Below are 12,270 nucleotides of genomic sequence, written 5' to 3' on the forward strand. Positions count from 1 at the left end.
AAGAATGAAGTCCTTGACAACTTCAATCTTTTCTCCATTGATAAGAATGTTGTTTATTGGTCCAGTGGTGAGGATTTTTGTTTTCTTGACATTGTAGCAATTTACACTTGCTTCTTTTATCAAATTTTGTATCTTCCTCTTGTCGAGTTCTGGTCATGAAGCCATGAAAGCTAGGTCAAATGGGTACTATCTGCAAGTATGGACATTCTTATGCATCTCCTCCCACTTCATATCAGCTGGACGCTTCACATAACCCTCCCTGGCTAGGTCAATGCCCATGGGCTCAGGAGTTCCCAAGTATCCTTAATCTTCAGGCCAACCAGCCCTTCCTGTTCTCTCTCTCATCTCAAGACGACAGGAGTCTTCAGAATGTGGTTTAACTCAGCCCATATATTCATTATTGACTTTTCCCTGCTTCCACTCACATATAGACCAATGCAGTCACCACTGAGCATACATGCCTGCTCATTTGTTCTTTTTGAATTTCAACCTTGGAGGGGAGGTTTGTCCTGAAGGGACTTGATTGCTTGCCTTGATGGCTCCCTGGCAAATAGCTTACTTGTTCTTGTAATAGTGAAACAGACTTCTGTTGTTTTGGGTTTTTTTCCCCTGCTTGTCTTTCAGAAGTATCTGCTGTTCCTCTAGTCACTCTAGACTGATCTGCATGTCCTTTCAAGTGGGAATGTCCTGCCTCAGAAGTTCCTATATGGGATTCAGGATTCCACCTAAGGTCCTATACACACGGAGGCTCTACATGAAGCCTATTTCACTGCACAATATCTAGAACCAGTTTTAGGTATTCAAATCAGTTATAGGCTGAAGACTGACTTCCAAGTTTTCTGTAATCATATTTTCCAGTACTCCTTTCTATCTATTCCAGTGTCTCTTCTCCTCTAGTCGGCAAGGGAAATGAATATCTTTAAGATAGTCAAGCATCATAACATTAGTTCCTTCTTTTATCCATTCAGACTATGCCTCAATCCCTGTATCACAGAGCCTTGTTGTTCCAAGGAACAACAGAATTGAATAGCTCTGTTCACCACATTCATAATAGATCTGTTTCTTATTTGAGTTAATAACCTTACATTGTCAATGCTTCATATGACAATGAAGCATTCTATTTCTTGATCTCTAAGGAAAAAATAAAAATCACTTTTAGCTCTTTTGTGAAGTAGCCAAAGATATTTACTAGTCTCAAATTCCTGAGATCAGTGGTTTCCAAATATTGATACTAATTAAAATCATCTCTATTGTTGTTTTTAAGTGCTGTTGAGTTGGTTGTGACTCACAGTGACCCTGTACAGGGTTTCCTAGGAGTAGATGGTGGGTTTAAACTGCTGAGTTTATGGTTCATGATCCAGTGCCGATCCTACAGCATCACACCAAGAGTCTACAAAAATGTTGATTTCTTAGTTGCACATCAAATCAGAAATATTACAAGATGAGAATCCGATATGAAAATGTAAAAGATTAACTGGATACTTTCAATGTCTAACATAGGCTTATGAATCCTGTTGTCCAGTGCTGTCAAGTTGGTTCTGACTCATAGAAACATTATATAATATTTCCGAGGCTTTAAATCTTTGCAGAAGCAGGAAGCCTCATCTTTCTTCAGTGGAGCTCCTGGTGGGCTTGAGCCCTTGACTTTATGATTTGTAGTCTAGTTTTTATCATATGAAGCCACTGTGCTCCTTATGATTCCTAGAGTTTATTTTAAAGAATTTAATTTATGTATCCATCAAAATAAATGGACAGCTTTTACTATGAATACAAATAAATAAAGATGAAAAGTTTCTGACAGTAATTAGGTAAATTAAAATTGAAATTTCATATGTTATTATTAAATTTTTCCAATTAATAGAATGTTTAAAAAAACAACAAAAAGAACTGTAATCGTTTTTTCAGGAATGTCTGGTGAGACAATCCTGTTATGTAGTGCTTATAATTAAGTGCATAGTTTCTTTAAACTTTTTTGTACTACCTACTGAGTAATTTTTGTTCTTCATTTTTCCCCTAACAATGTTGTTTCCATCTTTGGGCCACTGTGAACAATTCTGCAATGAACACTTTTGTACAATAGTCAGAAGGTTAAAACAACTCAAGTGAATTACAAAACAAAATGTGGTATATATACAAATAGTGCTGTAGGATACACACTAACTAGACTGGTAACTGTAAGGTTAGCAGTTCAAACTCAAAGCTGCTCTTGAGGCAGAAACAACAGGGTTCCTATGAGTAGGAATCAACTTGAGAGAACACACAATAACAACAAAATGCATAAGGAGATATTATTTAGCAATAAAAATTAAACAATTCTAACCCACACTTGTAATACAACATGAATGAAACTTAAAAACATGCTGAGTGAAAGAAGTCAGTCAAAAAGGACTAAAAAATGCACAATTACACTTATATTGTTGTTGTTTTTGTTAGGTACCATCAAGTCAGTACCGACTCATAGTGACCCTATGCAACACAGAACAAAACACTGCCTGGTCCTGGGCTAACCTCATAATTGTTGCCACACACATAATTGATTCTTCCACTTTGCCAATTCATCTCACAGGGGGTCTTCCTTTTTCTTTGACCCTCAACCTTACCAAACATATCCCTTTCCAGTGACTGATCCCTCCTGCCAATATATCCGAAGTATGAGAAACAAAGTCTGGCCATCCTGGCCTCCAAGGAGCACTATTGCTGCACTTATTCCAACACAGATATGTTTGTTCTTTTGGCAGCCCATGTCACTGTCAATATTCTCCTCCAACACCATAACTCAAATGTGTCAATTCTTCTAAGGTCTTCTTTATTCAGTGCCCAACTTTCGCATGCATATGAGGTTATTGAAAATACCATGGTTATTGAAAATACCAAGCTGACATCTTTGCTCTTCAAGACTTTAAGAAGGCCTTGTGCAACAGATTCACCTAATGCAATATGTCATTTGATTTCTTGACTGCTGCTTCCATGAGTGTTGATGGTTGATCCAAGAAAAATGAAGTCTTTGACAACTTCAAACTATTCTCCATCGATAATGTTATTTATTGGTCCAGTTCTGAGGATTTTTGTTTTCTTTGCATTGAGCTGCAATCCATACCCAAGGCTACAGTCCTTGTTCTTCATCAGTAAGTATTTAAGTCCTCTTTACTTTCAGCAAGCAAGATTGTATCACTTGCATATCACAGGTTGTTAATGAGTCTTCCTCCAATCTTGATGCCATGGTTTTCTTCATATAACCCAGTTTCTCACATTATTTGCTCAGCATACAGATTGAATAAGTATGGTGAAAGAATATAACCCTGTTGCACACCTTTCCTAATTTTAAACCATTCAGTGTTCCCATGTTCTGTTCAAACAATTGCCTCTTGGACTATGTACATTTATATTAGGTACCTTATCTTGTTATTAAGTATCATTGAGTTGGTTCTTACTTATAGTAAACCTATGTGCAACAAAGAAAACACTGACTGACCAAAAATAATTGCCACAATTATTTTTATGTTTGAACCCATTGTTGCTCTCACTGTGTCAGCTCATCTTTTGGGGACATTTGCTTTTTTATTTTGCTGACCCTCAATGTTATCAAGCATCATGTCATTCTCAAAGGACAGATCTTTCCTGACAGCATGTTCAAAGAATGAGAGACAAAATCTCACCATCCTTGCTTCTAAGGAAAGTTCTCTTTGTACTGTTTGCAAGAAAGATTTTTTTTTTTTTTTCTGGCATTATGTAGTACCTTCAATATTTTTGTCAAAACTATAATTTAAATGCATAAAGTTTTCTCCAGTCTTCCTTGTTCATTTTCCAACATCCACATGCATATGAGGTGATTGAAAACACCATGACTTGGTGTATACTTAATCCTCAAACTGGTAGGTATCTTTATTAATTAGTATGTTAAAGAGGTTTTGTGCAGCAGATTTGTCTAATGCAGTGTATCATTTGATTTCTTGACTACTGTTTCCATGAGTGTTGATTGTGGATCCAAACAAAATTAAGTCTTTCACAATATCAAAATTTTCAGTTTATCATGATGTTATTTATTGGTCCATTTGCGAGCATTTTTGTTGTCTTTACATTGAGCTGCAATCTATACCAAGGACTATAGTGTTTGTTGTTGTTGTTTTTACCTTTTTCATTATGTATTTTAAGTCTTCTTCACTTCCAGCAAGCAAGGTTTTGCTATCAACATCTCATAGGTTGTTAAGAGTCCTTCTCCAATTCTGATGCTATGTTCTTCTTCATATAGTCCAGTTTCTCAGATTATTTGCTCAGTGTACAGATTGAATAAGCATGGTAAAAAGATAGAACCCTTGTGCACACTTTTCCTTATTGAAATCATTCAATATCCCCTGTTACTTTGAATGGCTGCATCTTTGTCTATATACAGGTTCCCCATGAGTACAATTATGTGTTCCATAATATCTATTCTTCTCAATTTATCTATTGTTAGTTATGATACAATGCAATGCCTTAATATCTTAAGTACATTAGATGTCTATAACAGGGAAATCCATAGAGACAGAAAGTAGTATAATGAAGTCCTGGTGTGGTAGCATAGAATTAGCACTTAATCATACATCAGTTTGAACTATAAAGTTCACCAGTCACTCCTTGGAAACACTACAGAGGGTTGCTATGAGTCGGAATTAAGTTGACAACACTTAACAACATCAGGTACTAGATGGAGGTGAAACATAATTATTACTGAATGGGTATAAATTTTCTTTTTGAGATGGTGAAAATCATTTTTAGAAATAGATGGTGGTGATGGTTTGTACAAATTGTGAGTATAATCCATGTCATTGAATTGTACACTTAAATATGGTTGAATTGGACAAATTTGCTATATATATTCTACCACAATACTATTAAAATATTAATTATATTTTCTTCAATAAATATTATTGCATACTTTCTAATACATTAAAAACAAAAAAGAACATATCTTGATTGAAGTAAGTTTTAAAAAAGATAAAATTAATAGAACACTGGATATGTTTGAACATATTGAATCAGAATTTAGACCTTCTAGAACTTGAGAATAAATGAATGACACAGATAAAGAGAAAAGCATGTGAAATATACAATAGCCTCAGGCAAATATTCTGTACAAAAAGAAGAGTAATAATAATATATTAACTGTCTTAGTTAAGAATAATATTTACATTGTCAAAGTAATGCAAAGACTTAACACTGATCTAACCAAAATGACAATTGAACTACACCTGTTTTAGGGCAGACAAAGTGCTGTGTCAATAAAAGTGAGATGCTGTGATAAAGAAGGCTAAATTCTCATTTTCCATTATGGGTAGTTAGATTGTGTACCTAAAATTAGATCATCAAGGGTCCCACTATAAATACAGCATTTTAAGAAATCAAAACAGCAACATAAAAATCAAAAAATTTTAAATCAAGGTAAATACCAACAGTGTATGTTAAACAAGTTGAAGTGATTATCTCTAGGGAGGAAATATGAGTGAAAGGGGCATGGAGCTTCCTCTTGTTTTGTGTGTGTGAACTTTATAAAATCAACTTACTCCTAAATTATATGCAAGAAAAAGTCAAATAAACTAAATTAATATAGGCTTAAAACCAGTTCTTATTTACAGATTTATCTGACTAAGGTATAGTTTAACACTGTAGGTGCTATAGGATACACACTGGACTGCTAACTGCAAGTTTGGCAGTTCAAACCCACTAGCTGCTCCTCAGAAACTCTATAGAGTGTCACTATGAGTCATAATCAACTCAATGGGGCTTAACAACAAAAACAAATGCAATGATTACCTTAATTTTTTTATCATTTGTGTATATATGGTCATAATTAAAAAAATATTGATATAAAATAATAAAAAACTTTATAAAACAAAAGCATCAATATGTTATCTATTGTTTCTAAACATATCTTCCATCTGGGTCTAAAGGTATTTCAATCTCTCTAATCCTTCCCTAAAGAATTATATGCTCTTCTATTTACACCACATCAAAGCAACAGTTTTCGCAACCTTAAGGAACTCAAACTGTGTTTATTTCTAATTTTCTTTGAGTTTTGGATACAAAAATAATGTCTGAAAGGGCATTATTAGGGCTGTTGAGTAGACGAGGTAAAGTTTCCTAACGAAATTCTAATACGATAACCCTTGCTACTCTCAGAGAATGAGCAAATGTATTGTTGTGACGGGGAAAAAAAAATTAAATCCTTTGCACAATATTTCTGGCCTTTCACTCACCAATTTAACTTTAAATTATCTTGAAATTTCTTTATAATTAGCCCCCATAATCAACCTGTGTCCTTTCAGACAATCTATTAAGAATAGCCCTTTGAATGTGGGAAACAAGGCACTATATACTTCTGAGGTGACTTCTGAGCCTTGACTTTAATTGGGTCAACCGATGCCCTCAGAAGCTACTGTTTTGAGTGGACCTTTTATTTATTTATTTTGGAAGACACCCTAATGATGCTAACACATGTGTACTACCGACAGAATTTATCTGCAGCTGTCTACTGATAGCAGAGATATCTTTAAACACATTTCACTTTGAATAAAAATGTGTATGTATAAAGAGGAAGCCTGCTAGCAATACATTTTCATGCATAGCCTTATACATATTAAGAAATGTTCTTTTTTTTTTTTCAATTTTAGATCAATAAAATGAGAAGTTTGAATAATTTTAAAGTATTTTAGATAAATATCTAAACAGACCTATGTTCTAATCTCTTTCAGGCCCTCCAGTGAATGTTACATGCAACATTTTCATAAACAGCTTTGGCTCTATCGCGGAGACAACCATGGTAGGCATGTTTATTTTGTAAAAGCATTCACGCTGGAGTAGCCACTTTTCTGCTAATATTATATGATTCTAGTGCCAAACCAATATAGTGAAATTTTAAAGCATAAAATTGGTGATAGATTTTAATTGCAATCAACTGCAGGAAATAATTTTCATTTAAGATGGAAAATATGGGAAAAAAATGTAACTAAAACCAAAGTTGGTCCTTACAAGAATTTAAAATCAAAATTTATATTAAACCCAAGATATTACTAAATTAACAATTTCTTCATAATGTGCATTAATAACCAGAAAAAAGTTTAGCAGTAACTACTTTTATGTTCATCTGTCAGTATACTTGCTGATTTATTTCTATTATTTTATTTAAGTATTCCATTTTATTGGCTTTCTAAAGGAATATATAAATTGTTTAAACATCATAAATAAAGATTTTGTTAATTGTCATATACACGTTTTCGGGTTTTTTTTTTTAAAAAAAGAGCATGACCCCCAGTGAGATGGATTGGTAAAGTGGCAGCATCAGTGGGCACAAGCATGGTAACAATTGTGAGATTGGTCAGGACCAGGCAATGTTTTGTTCTGTTGTGCATATGGTTGCTATGATCTCCATGGCAACTAACAAAAACAAAAACAGGCAAGTGGGAGCATTTTAATCTGATAATTAAAGAAAAAAAATTAATCATTACAGGTCATATTTACTAAGTTTTGAATTTTAGAGTTGTTTTCTGAAGATCAAATTGTATCTCTTCTTTGTCCTGTAGCTTTCATTTTGTACTTCTTGTTGTTGTTGTTGTTAGGTGCCAAAGAGTTGGTTTGGACTTAGTCTGTGCAAAAGAAAATGATACCCTACCTGGGCCTACACCATTTTCACAACTGTGGCTCTGTTGCAGTTTGAGCTAATTTTGCAAATTAGATAAAATAAAACACATAGATGTTGTTGTTGTTAGGTGCCATTAATTCGGTACCAAATCACAGTGACTCTACGCAGAGCAGAACAACATTGCCTGATCCTGGGCCAACCTCACTATTGTTGCCATGCTTGAGTCCACTGATGCTCCCACTTGGCCAATCCATGTTGTTGGGAATCTTCCTCTTTTTCTCTGACCCTCCACCCTATCAAACAAGATACCCTTCTCCAGCGATTGGTTCCTCCCGACAATATGTCCAAAGTATGAGAAATGAAGTTTGGCCATTTGGCCTCCAATGAGCACTCTGGCTGCACTGCTTACAAAACGCATCTATTGGTGCTTTTGGCAGCCCATGACACTTTCACTATTCTCCTCCAACATTATAACGCAAATGCATTAATAACTTCTGTGGTCTTCCTTATACACTGTCCAACTTTCGCGCGCATATGAGGTTATTGAAAATACCATGGCTTGGGTCAGGTGCACCTTAGTCCTCAAGCTGATATCTTTGCTTTTCAACACTTTAAAAAGGTCTTGTGCAGCAAATTTGCCTAATGCAACATGTCATCTGATCTCTTGACTGCTGCTTCCATGAGTGTTGACAGTTGATCCAAAAAGAATGAAGTCCTTGACAACTTCAATCTTTTCTCCATTGATAAAAATGTTGTTTATTGTTCCAGTGGTTAGGATTTTTGTTTTCTTTACATTGAGATGTAATCCATACCAAAGGCTGTGCTCTTTGATCTTCATCAATAAATGTTTTAAGTTATCTTCACTTTCAGCAAGCAAGGTTGTATCATCTGCATATCACAGGTTGTTAATGAGTCTTCCTCCAATCCTGATGCCACGTTTTTCTTCATAAAACCTAGCTTCTTGGATTATTTGCTCAGCATATAGGTTGACTAAGTATGGTGAAAGAATACAACCTTGTTGCACACCTTTCTTAATTTTAAACCATTCAGAGTTCCCATGTTCTGTTCGAACAACTGCCTCTTGGTCCATGTACAGATTCCTCATGAGCACAATTATAGTGTTCAGGAATACTCATACGTCGCAATGTTGTCCATAGCTTATGATCCACACAATCAAAAGCCTTTGCATAGTCAATAAAGCAAAGGTAAACATCTGTCTGACATTCTCTGCTTCCAGCCAAGATCCATTGGACATCACCAATGATACCACTCATTCCATGACCTCTTCTAAGGAGCTCTGGTAGCATAGTGGTTATGAATCGGACTGCTAAACTCAAGGTTGGCAGTTCGAAACTACCAACAGTTCCATGGGAGAAAGATGAGGCATTCTGCTCCCATAAAAATTTATAGCCTCGGAAACCCTGTGAAGGGTCACTATGAGTCAGAACCAACTCCACAGTACTTAACAATAACAACAATAGCCTCTTCTGAATCTGACTTGAACCTCTGGAAGTTCTCTGTCAATGTATGCTTGCAGTCATTTCTGTTTTACCTTTAGGAAAACTTTACTTGCATGGGATATCAAAGAGATTGTGCGATGATTTCTGCACTCTGTTGGGTCACCTCTCTTTGGAATGGGCACAGATACAAATCTCTTCCAATCAGTTGATGAGATAGCTGTCTTCCAAATTTCTTGGCATAGATGAGTGAGTGCCTCATGTGCCACATCACTTTCTTGAAAGAGTTCCATCTTTATTCTGTCAATTCCTGGTACCTTGTTCTTTGCCAATTCCTTCAGTGCACCTTGGACTTCCTTCTTCAGTATCATTGACTCTTGATCATATGCTACCTCTTGTAATGGTTGAACATCAACCATTTCCTTTTGGTACATTGACTCTGTGCATTCCTTCCATCTTCTTTTAATGCTTTCTGCATCATTCAATAATTTTCCCAGAAAATCTTTCAGTAAGGATAGTCAATGCTTGAATTTTTTCTTCATTTCCCCCGGCTTGAGAAATGCTGAGCGTGTTCTTCCACTTTTCTGAATCCAGATCTTTGAATATATTTTTGTAATATTTGGCTTTATTTTCTTAAGCTGAACTTTGAAATTTTCTGTTCAGCTCTTGTACCTCCTCATCCATTTTCTTTAGCATCTCTACACTTGAGAGCAAGTTTCAGTGTTTCTTCTGACATCCATCTTGACCTTTTCCTTCTTTCTTGTCTTCTTAATGACTTTTTGCTTTCTTCATGTATGATGTTCTTGATGTCTTCCCACAACTCTTCTGGTCTTCGGTCTTTAGTGTATAATGTATGAAATCTGTTCTTCAGATGATCTCTAAATTCAGGTGGGATATACTCAAGGTCATATTTTGGCTCTCATGGACTTCTTTTCATTTTCTTCAGCTTCTTTTTGAATTTGCATATGAGCAATTGATGGTCTATTCCACAGTCTGCCCCAGCCTTGTTTTCACTGATGATATGGAGCTATTCCATCACTCTTTCAGCAGATGTAGTCAATTTGATTTCTGTGTATTCCATCTGGTAAGGTCCATGTGTATAGACGTCTCTTAATGCTGTCTAAAGAAGGTATTTGAAATGAACAAAATCATTGATTTTGCAGAATTGTACATGCGATCTCCAACATCATTTCTATCACCAAGGCCATATTTTCCAACTACTAATCCTTCCTCTTTGCTCCCAACCTTTGCATTCCAATTACCATTAATGATCAATACAGCTTGATTGCATATTGGATTAATTCAGATTGAAGAAGCTGGTAAAATTATTCTGTTTCATCCTCACTGGTTTTAGTGGTTGGTGCATAAATTTGAATAATAGTGGTATTAACCAGGCTTCCCTGTTGGTTGTTGTTGGTTAGTTCTGTGGAGTCTGTTCTGACTCATAGTGATGTTGCACAGGGTTTCTGAGGCTGTAAATATTTACGGGAGCAGAGCACCTCATCTTTCTTCTGTGGAACCGCTGGTAGTTTAGAACTGCTGACGTTGAGGTTGGCAGCCAAACTCATAACCACTACTCTACCAGAGCTCCTTGGGCTTCCCTGTAGGTGCATTGATATTATCCTATCACAGACAACACTGTACCTCATGACTGATCTGGATATCTTCTTTTTGATATTGAATGTAACACCATTTCTCTTCAATTTGTCATTCCTAGCCTAGTAAAACATGTAGTTGTCAGATTCAAAATGGCCAATACCAGTCCATTTCAGCTTACTAATGCCTACAATATTGATGTATACATGTTCCATTTCATTTTGACAACTTCCAGTTTTCCCAGATTCATAATTCATACATGTTCTGATTATTAATGGATGTTTACAGTTGTTTCTCTTCATTTTGAGTTGTGCCCCATCAACAAATGAAGGTCCCATGGGCTTTTCTCCCACAGGATTTACTCCATTCACGTCATCCAGTCAACTCTACTCTGAGTAGTCACATTTTGAATGCCTTCCAATCTAAGGGGTTCATCTTTCGGCACTATATCTGAGAGTTTTTCTCTGCTATTCATAAGGTTTTCAATGACTAAATATTCAGAAGTAGTTCATCACTCCTTCCTCCTAGTCTGTCTTCGTCTGGAAGCTCATCTGAAACCTGTACACCATGGGTGACCCTTCTGGTATTTAAAGTACCAGTGGCATAGCTCTCAGAATCACAGCCAGCTCACAAGCCACCACAAATTGACAAATGAATGGTGGAACACACATAGATAGGCACTGTAAAATTGTGTAACAGACAATTTAATTTGTTTTAATTGAAATTATTTGTGGTGGTTTTTATTTTACCTAGGATTATAGTACATTCTTAATTTAGCAAGTATAATTTGCACTAATTTTCAAGGCTGCTTGTAACTAAAATAATTAAAAATGTTTTATGTTCTTAACTGTTAAGCAAAAACTTAATCTCATTTTACCTTCCTCAGAAATAAATTCATGTATTAGTACATTTTTTAAGAAAAAAATACTATGCAAATTATTTCCGAAGTGTGTTTGTCTGTGATTGTAGGTGACACATCTCAACCAATAGAGACCTTATCCAAGCATACATTAATATCTTAAAAAGTCATTTATGTCATGTACACAATATTTATACCTACTTAGTACCTGTTCCTTAGAAGCCATGATAGCTAGACTTCTGCTCTCATACTTCAGGCATGCTATCAGGAGGAACCAGTTCCTAGATAAAAACATCATGCTTGGTAAAATGAAGGATCCGTGAAAAATAGGAAGGCCCTCAACACAATAGACTGACACAGTGAGAGCAACTATAGGCGTGGATGTATTACATCTGTGAGAATGGCACAGGACCAGGCAATGTTTCATTCTGTTGTGCACAGGACCACTATTAACAAAAGTGACTCAAGGGCAACTAGCAACAATAAGAGCAGAATTTTTGTGGTTCTATTCAAATTTAACAAAAAGTATTATTGGAGAAAAACTGAACTCACATTTATATAGAATGATCTTAAATGCAATGTATATGTTAGCATGAATGTGTAAGTGAGTGTAAACAGAGAAAATTAATATGATTTGCTTGAAAGAGTACAGTTTTGAAACTATTCTGTTCCTGGAATGACTACAATACTGTTGGCGTCAGCATACGCAAACCCTGGGTTGATCAGTGGCCCTGTGACATGGA

General features: G+C 35.7%; 1 protein-coding gene across 2 annotated transcripts in view; it reads left to right on the forward strand.

Moving 5' to 3' along the window:
- Positions 1-12,270, forward strand: part of GLRA3 (glycine receptor, alpha 3) — a 391,926-nt gene that overhangs the window by 107,133 nt on the left and 272,523 nt on the right. For both annotated transcript variants that reach the window (XM_006864510.1, XM_006864509.1), the window contains exon 3: positions 6,729-6,796. In XM_006864510.1, coding sequence (XP_006864572.1) covers positions 6,729-6,796 — 68 coding nt within the window. The remainder of the gene's footprint in view (positions 1-6,728; positions 6,797-12,270) is intronic.

This window comes from Chrysochloris asiatica, unplaced genomic scaffold, assembly GCF_000296735.1.
Source record: "Chrysochloris asiatica unplaced genomic scaffold, ChrAsi1.0 scaffold00066, whole genome shotgun sequence".
Taxonomy (NCBI): Eukaryota; Metazoa; Chordata; class Mammalia; order Afrosoricida; family Chrysochloridae; genus Chrysochloris; species Chrysochloris asiatica.